Here is a 23000-nt window from a genome sequence, read left to right on the forward strand (position 1 = left end):
GGAGTGTTCCTACCTCTGAGGAAGGTAAAAGCCATCAAGGAATTAATCCTACTGGTTCTAAGCACTCGCATCCTACAGGCAGCCATCCTGTCAGCATGGAGCAGAAGGCCACAGGCCTTGGATATCCCGTTGCCGCTCTTATCAAGAGTCCGACAAAGTCTGTGTTGGTGGTTAGACCCTCAGAATCTACTGAAGGGGAAGTCTTTCAGCCCAGTGGCTTGGAAGATAGTGACCACAGATGCCAGCCTGACGGGCTGGGGAGCAATTTTGGATGGTTGCACTCGCCAAGGTACTTGGGCAAAGCCAGAGAAGCAGTTGCCCATCAACATCTTGGAGCTCAGAGCTGCTCGACTAGCCCTCAGGGCTTGGACGTCAAAATTGCAGGGGTTCCCGGTGAGAATTCAATCAGACAATGCCGTGGCATACATAAATCACCAAGGGGGAACCAGGAGTCAAGCCGCTCAGAGAGAGGTGAGCTTGATTCTCCTATGGGCAGAGGCGCATGTGCCCTGCATATCGGCAATATTCATTCCAGGAGTGGACAACTTTCAGGCGGACTTCTTAAGCCGCCAGACTCTATGGCCGGGGGAATGGTCTCTGCATCCACAAGTCTTTCAAGCACTCTGCCAAAGATGGGGAGTGCCGGACGTGGATATCATGGCATCGAGACTCAACAAGAAACTAGACAGGTTCATATCCCGCTCAAGGGATCCGATGGCCTGCGGAACCGATGCGTTGGTTTGCCCTTGGCATCAGTTCAAACTTCTTTATGCGTTTCCCCCGCTCCAGTTACTACCCCGCCTGCTGCGCAGGATCCGGGTGGAACACATACCAGTCATCCTGGTAGCTCCAGCATGGCCCAGAAGGGCATGGTACTCACTCATCCTAAAGATGGTAGTGGGAGACCCTTGGACTCTTCCTCTACGGCCAGACCTGCTATCGCAAGGTCCGATCCTCCACCCTGCCTTACGGCATCTAAATTTGACGGCCTGGAAGCTGAATCCCTGATTCTCAGGGGTAGAGGTCTGTCTCAGAAAGTAGTCTCTACCCTAATCAGAGCCAGGAAACCGGTCTCTAGGGTGATTTATTACAGGGTCTGGAAGGCCTATGTAGGCTGGTGTGAGTCCAAGCGATGGCTTTCTCGCAAATTTACCATCGATAGAGTATTAAGTTTTCTCCAGCTAGGAGTGGATAAAGGATTGGCATTAAGCACAATCAAAGGACAGATTTCTGCTCTGTCAGTGTGGTTTCAGCGGCCGCTGGCCACCCACTCGCTGGTTAAGACCTTCCTTCAAGGGGTCTTACGTATTAGACCTCCAGTTAAATCCCCGCTTTGTCCGTGGGATTTAAATCTTGTTCTGTCAAGTTTACAGAAACAACCGTTTGAGCCGTTGGCTGAAATTCCTTTGGTTCTACTGACAAGGAAGTTAGTATTTTTGGTTGCCATAGTTTCCGCAAGAAGAGTTTCGGAGCTAGCGGCCTTATCCTGTAAGGAACCATATCTTGTTTTTCATAAGGACAGGGTCGTTCTCCGCCCTCATCCTTCCTTCCTACCGAAGGTCATATCCAGTTTTCATTTGAACCAGGATTTGGTATTACCATCCTTCTTCCCTAAACCTACTTCCAGAAAGGAAGGGTTGCTGCATACCTTGGATATTGTCAGGGCCATGAAGGCCTATCTTAAAGCTACAAAGAAGATCCGGAAAACAGATGTGCTGTTCATTCTACCGGATGGGCCCAAGAAGGGGCAGGCAGCTGCAAAGTCCACCATTTCTAGGTGGATTAAGCAATTAATCACTCAGGCCTACGGCTTGAAAGGGTTGCCTCCTCCAGTATCATTAAAGGCTCATTCTACTAGAGCCATGGGCGCCTCCTGGGCAGCACACCACCAGATCTCTATGGCTCAAGTTTGCAAGGCGGCAACCTGGTCTTCTGTCCACACGTTTACAAAATTCTACAAGTTGGACGTAAGAAGGAATACTGATACTGCCTTCGGGCAGGCAGTGCTGCAGGCTGCAGTTTGAGACCCTCGGATTCCGGGGGCTCCTCTTTTTTGAGTTAAATTTAAAATTTAAAATTATTTTTCTCAACTAAGTTGGATTTATTATGATTTGAGTATATCTCTAAATTAAATCCTTTTGTCTTGGAGATGTTCTCCCTCCCCTCATTGTAAGCATTGCTTTGGGACATCCCATATAGTAATGAATGCCGCTCTGTGTCCCGTGATGTACGATAAAGAAAAAGAGATTTTTAATACAGCTTACCTGTAAAATCTTTTTCTTGGAGTACATCACGGGACACAGAGCTCCCACCCCTCTTTTTTGAGGACCATTTTGGGAGGCATACTGCTTGCTACAAAACTGAGGTACTCCTCCTATGGGAGGGGGTTATATAGGGAGGGGCATTTCCTGTTTGAGATTGCCAGTGTCTACACCTGAAGGTACTCCATATAACCCATATAGTAATGAATGCCGCTCTGTGTCCCGTGATGTACTCCAAGAAAAAGATTTTACAGGTAAGCTGTATTAAAAATCTCTTTTTTTTCCCCACCCCTCGAATTTTTTGACACTGCTTGGGGACGTCCCCAAGGTCAATTGCTGCTGTGTCCGTCCATGAACGGAAGAGAAAATAGGATTTTTGTACTCACCGTAAAATCCATTTCTCTGAGTTCATGGACGGACACAGCACCCACCCCTCCTTTTTTGTTTGTACTGCTTGTTACAAACTGGAGCTGCTGAGTCAGAGAGTGGGTTATACCCGGGGGAACCACGCCCCCTGGGAGGAGCTGTATTGAAAAGTGTTTTAACACTTTAAGTGCTGTTTTTTCTGCCTAGTCTCTCCTGGAAGGAAGGATGTAATACCCTAATATCAATTGATGCTGTGTCCGTACATGAACTCAGAGAAATGAATTTTACGGGGAGTACAAAAATCCTATTTTTTTTCATCAGTCCGGACCCTCGGGTAAGTGTCCCCAGGCTGACAAAGGGCCAGCTGAGGGACAAAAGCGTCCATGGGTTCGCAAGCCAAACAAGCCTGTAAACAAATCTGCGATAGCATGAAGGTGTGCCCCCACCTGACTCTCGGGTGGGGGGTCGCCTTCGGGAATTTGCAGCTCAATGGACCTCCCTGCTTTCCAACAAGTGGCCTTGCGAAGTGGTTTCATCAGGGTACAAGGTTGACGTGCATGCATCTGCGGATGCTTGCTTCGGCCGCAAGGTTTTACAGGCGGCTGTTTAAGGTTGCAACTCCTCTGTTGAGGAGCTTTGTTTGTTTGGGGTGACTTTTGATTGCTGTTCCCACCCCCGTTTTATGACACTGCTTGGGGACGTCCCAAATGTCAAGAATATAAGGAAGCTGTGTCTGTCCATGGAGTAGAGAAAATAGGATTTTTGTACTCGACTTAAAATCCTTTTCTCTGAAGTCCATGGACAGACACGGCACCCACTCCTCTTAAAGCGGGAGTTCCGTGGCAAAACGGGTTTTTTTAAATAGCATTTTGAAACGCTGGTGGTACAAAGAAATTAGTACTCACCAGTCTAATCCTCATAGCCGCAGGCATGGCGATATCCCTCCGAAAGATATTTTATAAAATATTGCGATGGACATTGCCATCTTTAGTCAGGGCACTCTGAAGCCCTCCTGCAGTATCTTCCGGGATGCGGTGAATGCTGTCCCAGCATTCACCGCTCTATCCCGCGCATGCGCAGTGTGACGGCGAGGCGCGCCGTCAACACTGCAGAGTTGCTAGGACAACGGCCGAGATATCGCGAGATTGCTCCTCTGGCTGCTGTGTCTCGTCACCGTCCAGAGACACACGTGTTAGCTCCCAAAATCCTTTGTGGAGCTAACCGACACGCCCATTCCCGAAGCCCTGCAACCCGGATGTGCCTGCTCGAGATGCTGCAAAGGGGGTATGTAGATTTTTATATTTTTTAGGAACGGCCAAATCGTCAGGTACACCGGGGGGACTATTAAAGTCAACAAAGTGACCTAATAGGGTGAACCTCCGCTTTAAGTTTGTACTGCTTTTGAACGAACTGAGCTGCTGAGTGCAGGGTGAGGGGTTATGACCAGAGGGACCGCCCCCCTGGGCGGGGCTGTTCAGCTTTGATATAATTACATGTTTTTATATATCGAACATGTCTGCCTAGTCCTCTCCTAATAGACGGAACATAACCCAAATATCAAGTCCGTCCATGGACTTCAGAGAAAAGGATTTTTTCCTCAGTTTAGGCCAATATGTGTTCTACATATTTTTGGTAAAAAATATCGCAATACGCATATATTGGTTTGCGCAAAAGTTGTAGTGTCTACAAAATAGGAGATTTTATAGCATTTTTTTTCTTTTCAGCGGGACTGAGATATTGCGGCATACAGATTGGACACTTTCTTTTGGGACCAGTGTTTTTTTTTTTTTTTTTTTATACAGCGATCAGTGCTATAAAAATGCACTAATTACTGTATACATTTTAGTGGCAGGGAAGAGGTTAACACTAAGGGGCGATCAAAGGGTTACTTGTGTTCCCAAGAGGTGTTTCTAAGTGTATGGGGGCTGGGCTGAGGAGAGAGATTGCTGTTCCTAATCGCTAGGAACAGACGAGAACTCTCAGCTCCCCTGTCAGAATGGAGATCCGCTGTGTTGACACTGGCAGATTCCCGTTCTGCCTCTGTGTGGAGCGATAGCGGGTGGACGATGGGACATCGTGCCTGCCGGCCACGCGTACGGGCTCTGGGGCCATATCTATTACACGAAGTGACATACAATGACCGCTATTCACGTAATAGAATACAATTGCAGCGGCTAGTCTTTCAGTGGTTTACTTAAAGTGTATTTTTCCCCAAAAAATTGCGTTTGCAAAACCGCTGCGCAAATACCGTGTGACAGAATAAAAAATTGCCAAGATGGCATTTTTAATTCTCAGGGTCTCGGCTAAAAAAAAGTATGTTTAGGGGGTTATAAGTAGGTTTCCAGCAAAAAAATACGGATTTAAACCTGTAAACAAAGTGCCAGAAAAAGCCTGGTCGGCAAGTGGTTAAATAAACATAAGCAGCATTTATAGCTTCCAAGCAGTGTCTTCAGAGGGTAAGAAAAAGCATAAAATATGCGATAAATCCTAGTCAGTCTTGGCCTCTCACATTGTTTGATGAAAGAAATGCATCTCTAACCATGTAATGTCTGCTAAAAGCTATGTAATGTAGCAGATAATACGATCTACATACATTAGACAAAATTAATTGCATTTGTCATTCAAACGCACAGTTTTTTGTTTTTTTTTGTGCCAGCTACTGTTAAGCTTGGATAGTAAATAACTTTTCATGCTTGTCAGCACACAGGGCCAAAGGACCACTGATGGAACATGCATTGCTGAATGATGAGAGTAAGTATCTTCCATATGCCTCATGACAGAACTGTAGGTGTCCCAGGGCCCCATTATTCCTGGGTGTCTAAAGCTGCTAAATATCAGATGGTCATAGCTGTGCTCCATGTAGCCTTAAACTGTTGTGGAAAGACTTCTTGTGGCCGTTACTGCTCCTTAAAGTCTAGCAAAACGAATTGCTTGCTCCATGGAAACCGTTCTAGGTATCAACATTTTGACACTAGAATCATAATTTGATGAATTTGCATTGGGGGTGGTTTCACTGAACTGACAATGCAGTTTTGCATTTGTTAGTGTAGACTTACGATTTCATATACACCGATGTGTCTTGGGCGGTCTAGGAGTGAGCTTGTTGCTGAGAAGCTTGTCTCTCACACCCAGCATTGAAATAACTGTAGATCATGCATGCCAGGTAGTTGTAGAAGTGTATGCACTGACTTTGTTCTCTTTGCAGAGACTCTCAAAGAGATCCAGAGTACTCTGGAAGGTTCAAGAACGTAAGTAGCCTGTATATACAATATGTGTATGACATTTGAATTAAGTATTATCTTGATCATAAAATACAGAACATAAGTAAAATATTTATAGACCCTGGCTAGAAGCCCACACAATACTTGACCTCAAGAGTTATGCTTCCCTTTCACCAGAGCAGGAACAGATTTAACACTGGTTTTAGCGCTCTCTGGCACTCAACATGCAGCAGAATTTTCTGTATCTGTCACAATTCCTCGGACAATATCTAATGGCTTTAATACAGCCACCTTTTTCCAGGGCTGCAAAATGCCAATCCCCCTTCCCCATCACTTCTGTCCTCTACCTGAGTCAGATTACAATATGCCTGGCCTAGACAAGACAGACACAGAAGGAAATGAGAATATAGAAGCAGTGTTAGAAGAAGCTGCGGACGATTTTTCACTCCCACACTTTTTTACATTTGAAGCAGAAGCTTCACACAACCATGCTTGCTAATGTGGATAAGCTTGTGGCAGCTGTGCACAAAAGCCACGGCATTGTAAAAATTGATTCTCCTTTTGTCTCGCCATGATCCTTTGGGTACAAAGAGACCTGAAAAAACGTTTACTGTTCATGAACAAATACAATCTCCAGTATATGACGATTGATTTACTCCAGGAAGAGATTTACTTCTCCCAAAAATAAATCTTTGAATCCTTTCCAGTGGAAAAGGAGTTCACTTAAAAGTGGTCTGGTCGTTTACTTGCTCTTACCATCTCGGTCTTAAAAAAAATTGAATAATTGAAGATGTTCCTTCATTGACCGGTTCTGCAGATGGAAACTTTGAGATGCTCCTAAAAGTTATGTTTACTCTTGCAGGCCCAGCCCTGCGACTAGCTCTCGCTGCAATTTCAGTATGGCAAACTGGACTAGGGCAGTAAACAAGCAACATGATTAGGGATGTGCTGATACCAATTTTTTTTTAATAGTACTCGTGAAAATGCTCCAAAACCAATACTCTGCGGTGCGATTTTGCGTCCCTACAAAATGAATGGGCGTAAATCGCACTGCAAAAATTGCATGCGATTCCTGTTCAAATCACATTTGCTTTCCCGCCCTACTTCTGTGTGAACTCAGGCTAACAATACTTTGACAAACCTGAATTCACGCATGAGTGGTGGGGAAATCACATGCGAATTGGACAGGAATCGAACGTGATGCTATGCAGTGCGATTTGCACCCATTTATTGTATGGATGCAAATTGCACCGCAAAGTATCGGTACTTGGTATCGGCGAGTACTTGACCAAAAGTATCAGTACTTGTACTCAACGATAAAAAATAAAAAAAAAGGTATCTGTGCAACCCTAAACATGATCCTATATTCCAGGACCATGCTTTAACAGAGCAATTACAGCAGTTACTGTCTGCTCTCTTGTGTGGATGCCCTCACAGGGGTCTAAAACTTGTGGCCCTCCAGCTGTTGCGAAACTACAAGTCCCATCATGCCTTTGCCTGTGGGCTTAATGCTTGTAACGGTCAGCCTTGCAATTATTAATGGGACTTGTAGTTTTGCAAAAGCTGGAGGGCTGCCAATTTGAGACGCCTTCCCTAGACCATATGAGGTCACAAATTTCCAGAATGGCTTTAATTCCATTAACATATGCCAAGTCTAGTGTCAAAGATTGGATAGCTGAAGTTGCCTGAGGAAAGTGCTTTTTTTTTTTTTTTGTGGGGAGGCACTTGACCAATTCATCAAATATTTTACAGAAAGAGAGGTTCTACTTTGACTGTGGCATATTCCATAACACCCTTCCATCCCCATTCTCAAACCACAGAGCACCTAACAGCTCTACCCAGACTTCAGATTCAAAACATAAATTCAGCCCTTACATTCGGCGCAGACTTTGGCGCAAGACTTGGGGTGGCTCTTATAGTTTGCCAGACCTGTGGGTTCAATCGGTGGTTTCAAAACACAAGTTCAAAGCTCTACCCCCTCACCGCTTTATAACCTCAAATTTAACCAAAAACTGTCAAAGGACAGTAAGATTTGCACAATGCCCTCTCTTGTCATATTGAGTAGTTATGCTAGTACAAGACAGGTTCATGGTACCAAAGCCCAACTAAGATATTTTTCCTATTCTGGGCTTAAAGCGATAGTGGTTGTTTTTTATTTTTGTTTTTTTAAACCTGAAAGGCAATGTCATAATATGCTAGTATGCATAGCATACTAGTACGTTGGGTAAAACTTGCCTGAAAACGAAGCCTTTCAGTGGTGCACTGTCACCACTGAAGGCGCTTCTATCTTCACCTGGTCTTCCTACCGGGTTTGTGAACCCCCGGCTGTGTGAGTGGTCCAAGTCGCGATGCCGTCACTTCCGCGCATATGTATAGGAGCTGCTGTTGACTGCACATGACTTGCAGGACTCTAAAGGAAAGGCACGGTAATGTCACTGGCTGCATGTACAGTAAATATTTTCCAAACGGTGCATGTTTAGATTTACAGTACCCTTTGATAAGCCTTCTAGGCGGAATTAGGACTTTTTATATGAGGCATAGGACCTGTAGGTACAGTGCCTCCATCCCTGTTTAACATATTATTAAAGAGAGGTTTGGGACTTTGTATGAAGCATACAGCTGGGGGGCGGGGGCCATGATGCAAATGTGTGTCTGACCAGTTCATTATATCACTGTAATTACTAAATTTCAATACAATGCACATAAAGAGTATAATAGAATAAAAATGCATTCCATATATGATGTGAACAAACAAAACCTAATAAGATGGCATAATAATGTCAGACACATAACCCATGTATCACACAATACAGATATAAAAGTGCATGATTGTTACAACATATTGCAATAAAATTGATGGAATGATCCTGACTGTAAACATAATGGCATCAACGTAGCTTGATGTATTTCCTGGATGACCTCCACTCATCAGGAGCAGATGCTTGATATATATCTATAATTAAGTTGTACACATTAATAAAAGGTCTTATTGTAAGAGGGAAGGGGGAGTAAAAACAAAAGTATGGAAAATATCCACCCATACTTACAATATAGCTATGAGTCTGAAAGAGTGTGGGCCAATGCGATCACAGAAAGGTAGTGAGTGAACATGTGATTGTATGGGGGGAAAATGCCATATCTAAGTGTAGAGTAAAAGGAAGTATAAGAGGTGACTTAATGTACCCCAACCCATGGGGCTACATGTGAAATAGAAACCACACACCCAAGGAAAGAAATTCTACCATAGAACTACCTGAAACTTCTAGACCAACACACACCGTCCAGTTGTTTGGCCGGCCTGCGGCTCTCATCGCTCCATTTCAGACTCGTAGCTATATTGTAAGTATGGGTGGATATTTTCCATACTTTTGTTTTTCCTCCCCTTCCCCTGCCCTGTTACATTGAGACCGATTTTATTAATGTGTACAACTTATTAATTATAGATGTATATCAAACATCTGCTCCTAATGAGTCGCGCTATGTTGATGCCATTATGTTTACAGTTGGCATCATTCCATCAATTTTATTTGGTTTTATTGCAATATGTTGTAACAATCATGCCTTATATATGTGGTGTGTCTGATATTATTATGGATTATTATGCCATGTTATGTTTTAGTTGTACACATTCATTATATATGGAATACATTTTTATTCTATTATACTCGTTATGTGCATTGTATTGAAATGTAGTAATCGGTTATATAGCGAACTGGTCATACACAATTTGCATCATGGTCAACCCCCCCCAGCTGTATGCTTCATGCAAAGTCCCAAACCTCTTTCCATAATAGGCTTAGCTATGGTCAAAATTCATGCATGGGCATTTATTTGTTTTATTTATTAAAAGGTGAACTTCTCCTTTTTTAAAATACACTCAAATTCCAAATTATTTGATTGCCTTTCTGGGACAAGAGGAATACCTTGAGTCTGTAGACAGACAAGATGCCTATCTGCATATTCCCATTTATCCATGTCATCAATGCTTTCCATGCCCTGCAGTGGCAGACAGTCACTTCCAGTGAATCCAGGGTATTCAAAAGGATCCTAGCACAGTAGTCTTGCCCTTAAGGGTCAGGTTACAGGTTATCTAGACCAGTGGTCATCAACCCTGTCCTGCAGGGCCCACTAACGGGCCAGGTTTTATGTATTACCTTGGGGAGATGCAGTCTAAAATACTGCAGTCACTGAGGAGCAAATGATATCAGCTGTGATGTATTTCAGTTATCTTGCAAACCTGGCCTGTTAGTGGGCCCTGCAGGACAGGGTTGATGACCACTGATCTAGACCACCTTCTAAAAGACTCATCACCTTTCCAGCTGTCTGCAAATGTCCACAAGGCAAGTCAGATGCTCCAGGCTTTTGACTGGGTGATCAATTTTCAGATGTCTGCTCTCCAGCCTTCTCTTTGCCTAGGATATTTGGGTCTGGTCCTGGAAATATTCCAATCAAGGGTCTTTTGCAGAGAAGAAATTTCCCTCACTCTGACCTCAACTCCTGAGCATGAGCTCTAAGAGCTATCACACAATGAGATTCTCCATGTACATCTTTTCACCCTGGAGCAAGCATGCTCCCTCTTTTGATCTACCCATGGTACAATGCAGCCAAACAAGGAATTCCCTAACTTGGATCTTCAACTCAGCCTTAACAATAGGGATGTTTTTCTTTCCTCATCACTGGAAAGTCTGTACCAGTCCCTCGAAATCCAGAGCATTAGTAGTAATTCACTGTCCAGTGATCTCTGCATTCCACAGCCCAGGAGTGGACAGCTGGAAAGCCAACTACCTCAGCTGCCACTGCCTGGATCAAGACATCTTCAATCTGATTTGTCAGAAACGTAGGCTTTCTGTTCTCCAGATTCAGGAACAAACCACTGAAATTTGTGGCCAGGACCAAGGATTCTCTAGTGCTGACTTTGGATGTCTTAATTACCTGATCTCAGTTCAGGCTAATATATATTTTTCCTAGTGTGTGAATTCTGGCTTGTCTACTCAAAAAAGATAGAGCAAGAGGGAAAGACTGATTCTCATTACATTAAACTAGCCCAGAAGAACCTGGTACACAAACCTACTCAGACTTCTAGCAGCCAAATGTGATTCGGGGCCCTCTATTCCATCCTGCTTCTCAGTTTCTTGCTTTACCGCATGGCTGTTGAAGCCAAGGTCTTGTGACATAGAGGGGCCTCTCAGTCTGTTAATACTTTGCTGAAAGCAAGAAAAAACACTTCCAGAAATATCTATTATACCTAGAAATCCTTTATTGCCTGATGTGAACATGGGTATTTCAGCCCTAGAGATTACTTGACCAGAATTTTAGCCTTATGCATTCTGAAAGGTCAAGTTTTGGGCTTGTCCGTTTTGGATGCTGCCACATCTGTCACATGTGATAGTTGGTGGCTCTCTTGAAAGTAGCCGTTATTCAATCCTTTACAATGACAAGACAGTCCTTTCTTCCTTGGGTGGTATCAGTCTTCCACCTCTGAGGACATAGTTCTACTATCCTTATGCCCTTCTCTAAAGCAACAAAAAAACCTCTTCCTTGCCTGGACAAAGTCAGTCAAAAAAACCCTCTCACCCTGAGGCAGTTTTTGGGTATTTTAGCGCCTGACAACTGCCTCCCATTCTCTGCAATGGGTGCTATCACACCGGTGCGGCTCGCATGCAGGAAGTTTGGAGCAAGCAGCATCTTTGGGGTGGGTTGGGAGCTCTATATACAGCGCTCCCAAAATGCCTCTGCCCATTGCAATGAATGGGCAATGCTTTGGAAGCACCGCAACTTGGGAGTTGGGGTTAAAAGCACCCCGCTAGCGACCAAAAAGTGGCGCAAAAGTACAGCTTAAACGGCGCTAAATCATCGCCAAAGCGAGCGTCGCTTTAGCTCGTACGACCGGCGTTTCCAGCGTGAAAGCAGCCTTAGTCTACCTCTGAAGCAAGGGTGTCAAACCCAATTTCATTGTGGGCTGCATCAGCATTAATCTAAAGCAGGGGTGGGCAATTATTTTTTCGATGGGGCCACATAAGAAACTAAAAATATTTTGGAGGGCCGGGCCAAAAGGCTAAACTCAATACTGCATAAAATCAATTGTATTTCTTTATAAAAAGCAGTAAATATCATTGTTGGACAACTGGTACAAGTACTTGTTATAGACATGGCACAGGAGGGGGACAGAGGCTGGGGACATGACACAGGAGGGGGACAGAGGCTGGGGACATGACACAGGAGGGGGACAGAGGCTGGGGACATGACACAGGAGGGGGACAGAGGCTGGGGACATGACACAGGAGGGGGACAGAGGCTGGGGACATGACACAGGAGGCGGACAGAGGCTGGGGACATGACACAGGAGGGGGACAGAGGCTGGGGACATGACACAGGAGGGGGACAGAGGCTGGGGACATGACACAGGAGGGGGACAGAGGCTGGGGGACATGACACAGGAGGGGGACAGAGGCTGGGGACATGGCACAGGAGGGGGACAGAGGCTGGGGACATGGCACAGGAGGGGGAAAAAGGCTGGGGACATGGCACAGGAGGGGGACAGACGCTGGGGACATGGCACAGGAGGGGGACAGACGCTGGGGACATGGCACAGGAGGGGGACAGACGCTGGGGACATGGCACAGGAGGGGGACAGACGCTGGGGACATGGCACAGGAGGGGGACAGACGCTGGGGACATGGCACAGGAGGGGGACAGACGCTGGGGACATGACGCAGGAGGGGGACAGACGCTGGGGACATGACACAGGAGGGGGACAGACGCTGGGGACATGACACAGGAGGGGAACAGACGCTGGGGACATGATACAGGAGGGGGACAGAGGCTGGGGACAGGCAGCCACTGTTTAATCAATAACAATTGATTAAACAGTGGCTGCGTGTGATGGCACAGTGGCTGCGTGTGATGGCACAGTGGCTGCGTGTGATGGCACAGTGGCTGCGTGTGATGGCACAGTGGTTGCGTTTGATGGGCACAGTGGCGACAATTGATGGCACAGTGGCTGCGTGTGATGGGCACAGTGGCAACAATTGATGGCACAGTGACTGCATGTGTTGGCACAGTGGCTGCATGTGATGGCACAGTAGCTGCGTTTGATGGGCACAGTGGCTGCGTTTGGGCAGAGTGGCTGCGTGTTATTGGCTCAGTGGCTGCGTGTGATTGGCACAGTGGCTGCGTGTGATTGGCACAGTGGCTGCGTGTGATTGGCACAGTGGCTGCGTGTGATTGGCACAGTGGCGACAATTTATGGTGGCACAGTGGCTGCGTGTGTTGGCACAAGTGGCTGCATGTGTTGGCACAAGTGGCTGCATGTGTTGGCACAAGTGGCTGCATGTGTTGGCACAAGTGGCTGCATGTGATGGGCACAGTGACCCCTCCCGCCCCTGCCTACTGTTATCACCGCGGCAGGGAACATTACAGACAGCGTTCGTTTGAACAGCTGTTTTCCCCGCTGCGCATAGACACTCCCCCTTGGACGGATCTGTCCAATCGCGAGCAAGGGGGAGTCGCATAGACACTCCCCCTTGCTCGCGATTGGACAGATCCGTCCAAGGGGGAGTGTCTATGCGCGGCGGGGAAAACAGCTGTTCAAACGAACGCTGTCTGTAATGTTCCCTGCCGCGGTGATTAACGTGGCAGCGGCGGGGGGGGCCGGATTAAAAGGTCCGCCGGCCGTATACGGCCCGCGGGCCGTAGTTTGCCCATGTCTGATCTAAAGCAACAGCTTAGATCAGTAAGACTGATTCCCTGTTTTGTTTTCAGGATCATGCAAGCAACGCCCTGCTAACAAGTTTACTGTAGCTTGATTGATGGGAAATCTGATTGTTGGACCTTACACACTCCAGAAACAATATCCTCCTGTGCTTTTACATACCCATTCCATCAAATTGGTGGGAGTTTCCTGAGATTTCCAGCCCAGCTTTGATCTTTGCAGTATTTTGTAAATGTATTTTTTTTTTTTTTGTCTATTGAAAGATACTGTTGGCTTGTACTGCCACCTACAGATGAACTGAACACTTGGCAAACAAAAATGCTTGTTAGCCCCGGGATAACCCCTCTTAATTTTTTTGTTACGGTCTTAAACGGATGCTTGTCAGACTTTCCTCAGCAGAGTTGAAGTACAAAGTTTTGCTTGCTTTTTTCTGCTTAAACTGGTCATTATATGGAGGCCCGACTGGACATACCCAGGCCCTTCTGGGCTGGACATCTGTAGCTAGCTTGGAATGTGACCTTTGGCATCAGGATCCGCTCGTGTCACTTTTCAGACATTCTGTACTAGTAAAAGTTAGTCGCTGAGCACTTTCCAGGTCCAGAGCTGTGGCATTGCCTCAGTGCTTGCCAGGGCCAGACTCGGTATAAAATCCAGCCCTGGAAAAAATATACCAGCCCCATAGCATTATTATACCAGCGCAACAGCATAACGTCATTATTTTCTTGTTCATGAAAGGGAAAAACTATACATTTTAAAGCACATTTGAAGAGTGTATTATATATAGATAAGACAGATATGAAATCACATAGGGATATATATATATTAGGGCTGTTACTGATTAAAATTTTCGTGTTCGATTAATCGTTATTTTTTTTAATCGATTAATCGACTAATTTCGATTTAATTATAACGCACATACAGATCCAACTACTTTTAGCTGATCTCCTTGCATTGCAACTCTGCACTAGTCAGTGGTAAATGTGGTATACACTATATACAATCACCCGACACTAGTTGGTTAACACAATCCATGACTTAACTTCACAGTTCACACAAATACGTTTTAAATTTAAACTGTAGCACTGACATAAGTAATTTTTTCTTATTAAACTTTAAGAAAAACGTAGAAAGTTAGTGTAACTTTAATTTAAAGCGTACAGTATCTAGTATATTGACTGTTAGTCACTTTATTGTAGGCATCACTTTAGCCAGTCACACAGACATACCAGAGTGTTTACATTTTCTGGAAGCAGACATGATCGCATTTTATTGACAATATACCCTGAAGAACTGAACAGTCTTTCGCACGGAACAGATGTTGCCGATACACAAAGAATTGTCTGCACAAAACTGCTTAGGACAGGAAAACAATGGTTATTTTTGCTCCCTTCCCCTGATGGAGCCTGATGCATCCTCCTGCTCCACAGATGCAAAGGTACCTCAATCCAATGGGTGCAGTTTGCTCGCATCCAGCAGGGTAAGTCTCACTGCCCAGGCTGTCCGGTGACGTCAAGAATTTTGATCAATCAAAAAAAAATGTAAGATTAATCGAGGAATTAATCTTTAATTTCCTCAGAGATATATATATCTATATATAAAAAAGCAAATTCCAGTTAAAAGTGGTTGATCATCAAGGGGGACCCCAGGTACTCAGAATACACTAAGAGGTAAGTGGGGTGGGTTACTGATATAAGGGGGAAACCTTTATATCAGTGCCGCCTTACATTATCGTATTCACTCCCCTCTTACATCAGTAAAAGACTGGCCCAGTGGTGCTGTCACTGACCTCTCGGGTGCACCGTGCAGGGCTCAGTTAGTCGGCTCCAGCTCAGTGGCTCTGGTTTTATCCTATTGTAGCGCCTGTGTACTTTATGGTACTGGTGCTAGTTAAATTTAAGGCTAGCTCAGAGTGTAGTTAAACTCTGATCCAGATTAAGTGCAAAACAGGGTCTCTGTTTCAGATTGGCTGTGCTGTGGGCTTATTCTGTTGTACTGGGGTGTTCTTCCAGCCCCGGTGCTGCAGGTGGCAGCAGTGGAGTCAAGGTTTGGGTGCTCTTTCCCAGCAGCCAATCGCAAGGATTTGTCCTCACTGTGCATGCTGGGGAGGGGTATTTATGAGGCAGACTCCATGGGTTCTGGGTTTTTCTTCGTCCAGTGTGGCACCCACCTTTTTAGGGTGACCACATCACGGCGCCCCGGTGATATGGCCTACCTGGCCGTGCGTGCCACGCGGTGTTCCTGGTTCCGGGACCATGCTGGCCCGGAGCATCTGAGCAGCAACTGGGACCCAGTGAGTGACTGGGTTCCCACTTCTGAAGATCCCAAGCTGTACTGCTGTTCAGTGGGGAGTCAGTCTGAGGAGAGCCATTGAGAGGCTGGCGGTCCAAAATGGCATGGCCAAACCACCGGGGATCAAGGTAGCTGCACACTGAGGGATTGATCACCTGTCAGTCGGCACCTGGGCGACAAGTTGAAGGAGATCCAGGCGTAACTTATCCAAGGAGGGATATCTACAAGAATTCAATCCAGAGAGGGCCTGTGGCAGAGGTGTCTTTCTGGGGCTCACTGAGGGGCGTTTGTGGCAGACTATTTCCTCAAGTTCAAGTTCACCAAGGAGGGTCTGTGGCAGAGACTTTGTCCTACAATTGTCCGAGTGATACTCCGGCTGCCAGGTCAGTGAGAGAGGCCTGTCCGGGTACACTAAACCCACTCCGGCGGGAGTGGCGCAGAGAAGTGTTGCGCTTGGGAGCAGGACTGTTTCCTATTATGATGCCTGAATCTGCTATTCTCCTTTCTCCTTCAACTTTACTTTCCTCACCACAAGTTTGTTTTTACCCGGCTGGGTAATAAAGAGCACAGCAAAGAGCACCTGTCGTGGACATTCCTTTACTTCTACTATATGCAATACGCATCATGCATCCCTAGGAATTCGGAGGTGCCATAAGGGAAATGTGCCACCCAAAAAGCCAGCAGCTCCTCCGGGGGTAGTGCTACAGTATAGTCACCTCACCACAGTCCACACATCTGACTTCTTCCATGACCCCCATCCCGGCGGTGCTCCTACTATCGTCTCCTCTCCAGACTCCCTCAAAGACTGCAGACATGATACAGGTGATGGTTAGAGACTGCAGACCTTATACAAGAGCTCAATGCAGCCTCACCAGTGCCCATCATTGCAGCCCCTCCTGTGCCCCATTTCCCAGTCTGCAGTCTGTCTGTAGGAAGGTGTGTTGATGCTCGGTATGGTACCTTCCATGCCAGCAGGATATCAATAATGGCCATCAGCAGACGGGTCTGTTCTAGTTTTGGATGGGGGCGGAGTTTCTTCCAGAGGATCTGTTTGCTGTGAGATGGAGTTGTCCCTGGCCACCTGCACCATCAGCCGTCCTCATTTTCCGGCCCCAGTCAGCCTGTCCTCTGGTATTGGGGAAGTGGATAGCACTGGGTGGGAGCTGGAGAAATGGGGGCGCAGAGAGCACTGGCAGGGTTGGAGAGCACATGGGTGGGGGAAAAGAGCAGGGGGAGTGGATTTCACAGGGGAGTGTAGTGGAGACTGCTGGGGGGGAGCCAAAAAGAACAGGGTTAGAGAGCATGGGAGGCTGAGAGCACTGGGGGACAGAAAGAACAGGGGCGGAGAGCACATGGGTGGGGGAAAAATGCAGGGGGAGTGGAGTGCACTGGTGGGGTTGGAGAGCACATGGCTGTGGGCAAAGTACAGGGGTGGGGAGCGGAGAGTGCTGGGGGGAAGCTTGAGCGCACTGGAGGGGGAGCCGAAAAGAACAGGAGTGGAGAGCAAATTTGGGGGCTGGAGAGCGATGGGTGGGGAGCACTGGGGGGGAGTGGAGAGCACAGGGATGGGTGATGGGGAGAGCTGGAGACCACTGGGGGGGGGGGGGTATTTGGGGAGAGAACAGGGGTGGAGAGTACTGGGGGGGAGTGGAGAGCACTGGGGTGGTGGCAGGGGGCCAGAAAGAACTGGGGGAGGGGCTGGAGAGTGTGGTGGGGGAGGAAAGCACTGGGGGGGGGACCAGGGAGCACAAGGAGAAATGGGAAAGGGACCAGTAAAATAAGTTGAATAGGAGGAGTAGCAGGGGCAGCTGCATATAGAGGAATTGAGCTTTCTATATTCCTCCATGCAGCAGCTAAATGCTTGATTCTCCTCTCCCTCCTGCAAGCATTCAGCGGCTGCATGGAGGAATATAGAAAGTGAATGTCCTCCTAAATGCGATCCCCCTGCCGATCCTCCTATCCAGGCACACAGGGCGGGCGGTACAGGCATCTCCTCCTGTGTATCACAGAGCTGGCTGGGTCTGTGTTTGGCGCTGTAACAAGGTCCCAGCCCCCTAGACCGGCTTGTGTGATAGACGAAACACTGATTCTATCTACTAGCACACAAGCCGGTCTAGGGGTCGGGACCTTGTTACAGCGCCGCTGCTGAACAGACACAGCCAGCCCCGTGATACACAGGAGCAGGAGAGGGGAGCACTGCAGCCGCAACTCAAAGCGGCTCCAGGGCAGACGGCCTACGAGGAAATTTCCCTGTATCGCAGTAGGCCCCTCCGTCCCTGTCGCTTGCCTGGTCTATAAAGACTCTCCAATGTGAGTAGGTTGAGCAGACTGAGCACCAGAAGCTACCCTGTAATTTGCACCACTGGACACCTTTCAGATTTTTTAGTACTGCCAGTTTTACTACAGAAAGGCTTGAAACAGTTGGGACTGAGTGCTGAGCTCCTGTGGCTTCTTCTGCAGATTGTCTTATTTGCCCCAGGCTTTTGAGCTATCGGCTGAGACTCAGACTCAAAGTCCTTAAAGCGGATCTCCACCCTAAAGTGAAGTCGCGCTGATCGGCACCCTCCCCCCCTCCGGTGTCACATTTGACACCTTTCAGGGGGGAGGGGGGTGCAGATACCTGTCTAAAGACAGGTATTTGCACCCACTTCCGGCCACACGTCACGGGCAAAAGACGGGTTTTTTCTGACATCTCGTCCGTCCCCCGTTGTGTGCTGGGAACACTCTGCTCCCAGCACACAGCGGGAGCCAATCGGCGGGCACAGCGCGACTCGCGCATGCGCCGTAGGGAACCGGGCAGTGAAGCCGGAACGCTTCACTTCCTGGTTCCCTCACCGTGGATGGAGGGGGGAGCAGCAGGGTGACGAGCGATCGCTCGTCACATAAACATGGCTGAGGGTTTTTTGTTTCCTAGGAAAAATTAAAATTTCTGCACCCATGCTCACTCTTCACTTTTCAATGAGAGTTCTGGGACTGATGGGGTAGCCTCCATCAAGGCTGTCCCATTTTCCTAGATCGACCCGAGTCCCCTACAACTCCACATCCTATCATCAATTCACCTGTTGTTAAAGACCAGGTTGTCCCCTGCTTGGTGGCTTAGGAACCCGGCTTAGGAACCCTGTTTTGGAGTGGGGAGTCCTTTCTGTGATGTCTAGGAAGATCTTTCTGACAGATGCCAACCTATGGGGCTGGAGAGCAGTCATGGACACCTTGCTAGTACGAAGGACTTGGGCTTTGGAGGAATCCTGCCTCCCTAATAAACATTCTCAAACTTTGGCTAGTTTGGTTTATCGCTACAACACTGGACATCCAAACTGGATGGTCATCCGATTAGGCTTTAGTTAAATCATCACAGTTTTGCCATACATCAACTCTAAGAGGAAACGGCAAGCCTTGCCACACCATGAGCTTTAGGATTATGTCCTGGGCAGAACTGCATGTTCTAGACGTGTCTGTCATTTACTTCCCAGATGAGAACAATTTGGCAGGCAGACTTTCTCATTTTGATCAGATCATTCTCCTGGCTGATGCTTTGTGGATTTGTCCGAATGTTCTGTCCCAAGCATTGGCTTACCATCTAGTTTTCGGGCCACTGGCTTTAATGGCATAGCTGTTGAAGCCTAGGTCTTGAGGGACATCTCTGAATCGGCAATTCCCGAGTACTGTCAAGGGATCCATTTTGGTGTTGGCGATTCAGAGACCCGCTATCTTCTCACTCTTTAAGACTTTTTACAGGGTGTCTCATGTGGCTCCATGGGATCTTGATATACTGTAGTTCTCCCAGAATTTGAAAAACTTCCTTTATAACCTATTAAGAGATTCTCCTTTCCACTCGCACTCAAAAAGTTGCTTTTTTTTTGTTTTCTTGCCATCACCTCTGAGGCGTGTGTTTTGAGCTGGTGGCTTGTTCTGGTCTTACACCTGGACGTGGTGTCAAGGCCTAAAGCCTCCTTCCTAAGGTGGTTTTGACCTTTCACTCTAACCCAGACATTGTTCTTTTGTCCTTCTGTCCAGCTCATTGGAGGGAGATATCCCTCCATTGCCTGGTTGTAATTCATGTTGTGCATGCCTACCTCTCAGCCACTGCTATTTATTACAAATATTGACTTTGTCATCCCTGATGGTCCTTGTAAAGGGGAACCAGCTTTTTAATGAACCAGTTCTTCATGGCTCAGACAGATCATCATTTATGTGTATGGTCTTAAGGATCAGGTTCCACCCTTTCCTGTCAAGGAGCTTTACTAGATCTAGATGTGAGTGTTTCTTGGGCTTTCAGCAATGGGTTACGATTTCCCAGATTTGCACGGCTCATCTGATGCTAGCTTTAGGTGTAAGAATCTTCAGGAGGCTCTTTGAGCTGTAAGCAGCCCCCAGTTCTATTTTCTCGCGGGCCTGTACTGTTTTGTTGCTGCTGCCCACCCCTCAGTTGAACCGTTTTTTTAGACATTCCAATAATCTCTGAATTCCTGTGTCCCTCAATCAATGAGGGTGGAAATGGGATTTTTGCACTTACCAGTTCATTGAAGGACACTGGTCCCACCCCTCTGTCTCTGGTCATGCTCTTGGTACTGCTTTCCACAGAACTGAGGCATGCTGGGAGTAGGAGTATGGTTATAGGGGCTGGCCACTGTTGGTAGGAGCATAACCCAACAGTGTATGAACTTCAAGCAATGGGCCAAAAATCCAAATTTTGTGGTTTTCTCGTGCCAGGTTTACTTGCTGTTTTCAGTGGAAAAATGTATAAACTGTACAGATTTTTATGCCTATATATAATGCTGACCCATTAGTTCATATCCCTGGAAGAAGCTTGCAATTTAGGATGCTTTTGTTCTTGCTTGTAAACAATCCTGTAAAGCCAGCTAGCGCATATGTAGCTCCTACTCATTGCTGTGAAGTTTTATTGCCTGCCACCCAGAGAGACAGTGCTAGATCAAGGGTGCTTTATGATGCACTGTTCTCTGCCTTGGAACTAGCACTAGCTCTATTAGTCAGACCATGGCAAATTCAAGTCCTTAATGGAAGCTTCAATTTTTATAGCATATTATCTCATTTCTGGTGACTTGCTCTGCTGGTCTTCACACTAGTTTTCTTGTTTTGCAGAAGTTTTGGTGAGAGAAACTCCCGACACATCACTGTAGGAAGCCGTCTCAGTAATGGAGCAGGTGACATATTTTAAATTGTATTTGGCATGTTCTATATGGTAATGCTATTTATTCTCCTGAATGCTTTTCAATTTTATTTTATTTTTTAACAATGTTGCATACAGATAGTTTGGAACATCAGGTAGACCTAAAGCTGACAGTGGCCATATGCAGTCCCATCGCTGCAAAGGGTAGAACAGATTTAAAGTGTGTCTGAAAAATTCTAAAATGAAAACAAACAAAAAAAACTTGTTAAGGACATCTTTAATGCATGCACATTTCCTAAATTTTATCCTGGGATCGATAAAGAGACCAAACATGTAGCGCTGTTCGTCTTTTGCAGAGATGTACTGCATTTTTTTTGTTTGTTTTTTTACTTTGCCTAATCGCACACTTGTGTCACTGTCGGGTCACGTTGGAAGACATCTGGGCTGTTGTGTGAAGTGTTGGTTCTTCTCCCACAAATTGCACACACACAAACAATATGGCAAGGGACCCTGATCATTTGAATGGGCTTATATGGTACCACAGCAGGCCACAAATAACACATGTACAGCACACTGCAAAACAGTTGCACTGGGGTGAATTTCAGAATGAACACTACCACAACAAAGAAAATGTGCGTTATTGCAGCACACTGGTGTAAATGAAATGTGTCCGTTAATCTACTATTTGGGTTTTTAGATTAGTTTTGTCTCTCTGTTTAATGACAGATATACATTAATGGGGCATTCAAGGCAAACAAAGTTTAAATGCCTACAGGTGGATTGTTTTATGTAAAAAAGGGGTTTTCAATTTGATTTAGTCTGTTATGATGCACAGAATTATAGTTTGTGTATGAGGATTAGATTTGGTTTTTACTAGTCTTAATGCGGTTTCTTTTTTGTATTTCCCTGTGAAACAGAATGAGATGCCAACACTGACTGCTGATACTGACATTATCCCCCATCCCCCCTCCATTGTCAAAACACTAATCTGAAGTCAGCGGAGATGGAAGACCTATTCATTTTTCTCCAGACTTTTGAAATCTTTGCGGCCATATGATGTCCATTCTGCACATGTTCATTTTAGCTGATTTTACAGGAAATCATTTTATAAGTTATAAATTTTACTGCCTTACTCCCCATCCTGTACAGTTTGTGTGTAGAAATGGAAAATGGCCAAACTGTTTTTTTATAATGTTTTTTTTTTAAGGTATTTTCAGCTGCTTGAATTATTTTAGGAGTACTGTTTTTATACTGTAAAATGTGGTGTAAATCACCCTAATGGGTGCTTTAAATTTATTGGGTTATTGTGCTTTCCAGTGATCTTGCTGCCATGCAATCTATTTTTGTAGGAAGTAATTATTTTGTTTGTCTTGCACACCAATAAATTATACATTCCAGCTACATGTGGGTATTTCACTTTCTTTACCTAGAAAATAAGTTTATTAAAAATCAAACTTTTTTTATTTTTTAGTAATGGCGGCGATCATCTATTTATTGCAGGACTGCGATATTGCGGCAGACAAACAATGACACTTTTTGGGGACCAGTGACACTAATACAGTGATCAGTGCTAAAAAATGCACTGTCACTGTACTAATGACACTGGCTGGGAAGGGGGTTAAACATTAGCGGCGATCAAAGGGTTAACTGTCTAGCCAGTGCTTTTGAACTGTGTGTGAGGTGCACACAAGGAGAAGTAAAGGAAAGAGGGGGGGTTTTCCTCGCGCTAGGAGAATGAATATAAATGAATTTCAAATGGATAAGTGAATAAATAAATAGTGAGTAATTCCAGCAGCAACGCTAAACATGTGATATACACGCAAAAAGTAAAAAGAAAAAAGATGAGTTGCGCTAGGAGTCGCAACTTAATGCGAAAATAATATAAATAAATAAATGCATAAATGAATAAATGAATAAAGTGCTAGTGCAAAAAATAGCAAAAAAAAAAAAAAAAAAAAAAAAAGGGATGATGCCCAAACAGTCATGGGAAAAACCTTTCGGGGTAATTACAACAATCTGCTATT

The 23000-nt window shown here is 45.9% G+C and overlaps 1 protein-coding gene across 2 annotated transcripts in view; it reads left to right on the forward strand.

The window, feature by feature from the left end:
- LLGL2 (LLGL scribble cell polarity complex component 2) overlaps nt 1-22377 on the forward strand; it is a 159958-nt gene extending 137581 nt beyond the window's left edge. For both annotated transcript variants that reach the window (XM_040331683.1, XM_040331684.1), the window contains exons 23-26: nt 5328-5378; nt 5833-5875; nt 20949-21010; nt 21894-22377. In XM_040331683.1, the coding sequence (XP_040187617.1) occupies nt 5328-5378; nt 5833-5875; nt 20949-21010; nt 21894-21898 (161 nt within the window). In that variant the 3' untranslated portion in view covers nt 21899-22377. The remainder of the gene's footprint in view (nt 1-5327; nt 5379-5832; nt 5876-20948; nt 21011-21893) is intronic.
- Nucleotides 22378-23000: the final 623 nt, after the last annotated feature.

Source organism: Rana temporaria, chromosome 12 (assembly GCF_905171775.1).
Source record: "Rana temporaria chromosome 12, aRanTem1.1, whole genome shotgun sequence".
Lineage (NCBI taxonomy): Eukaryota > Metazoa > Chordata > Amphibia > Anura > Ranidae > Rana > Rana temporaria.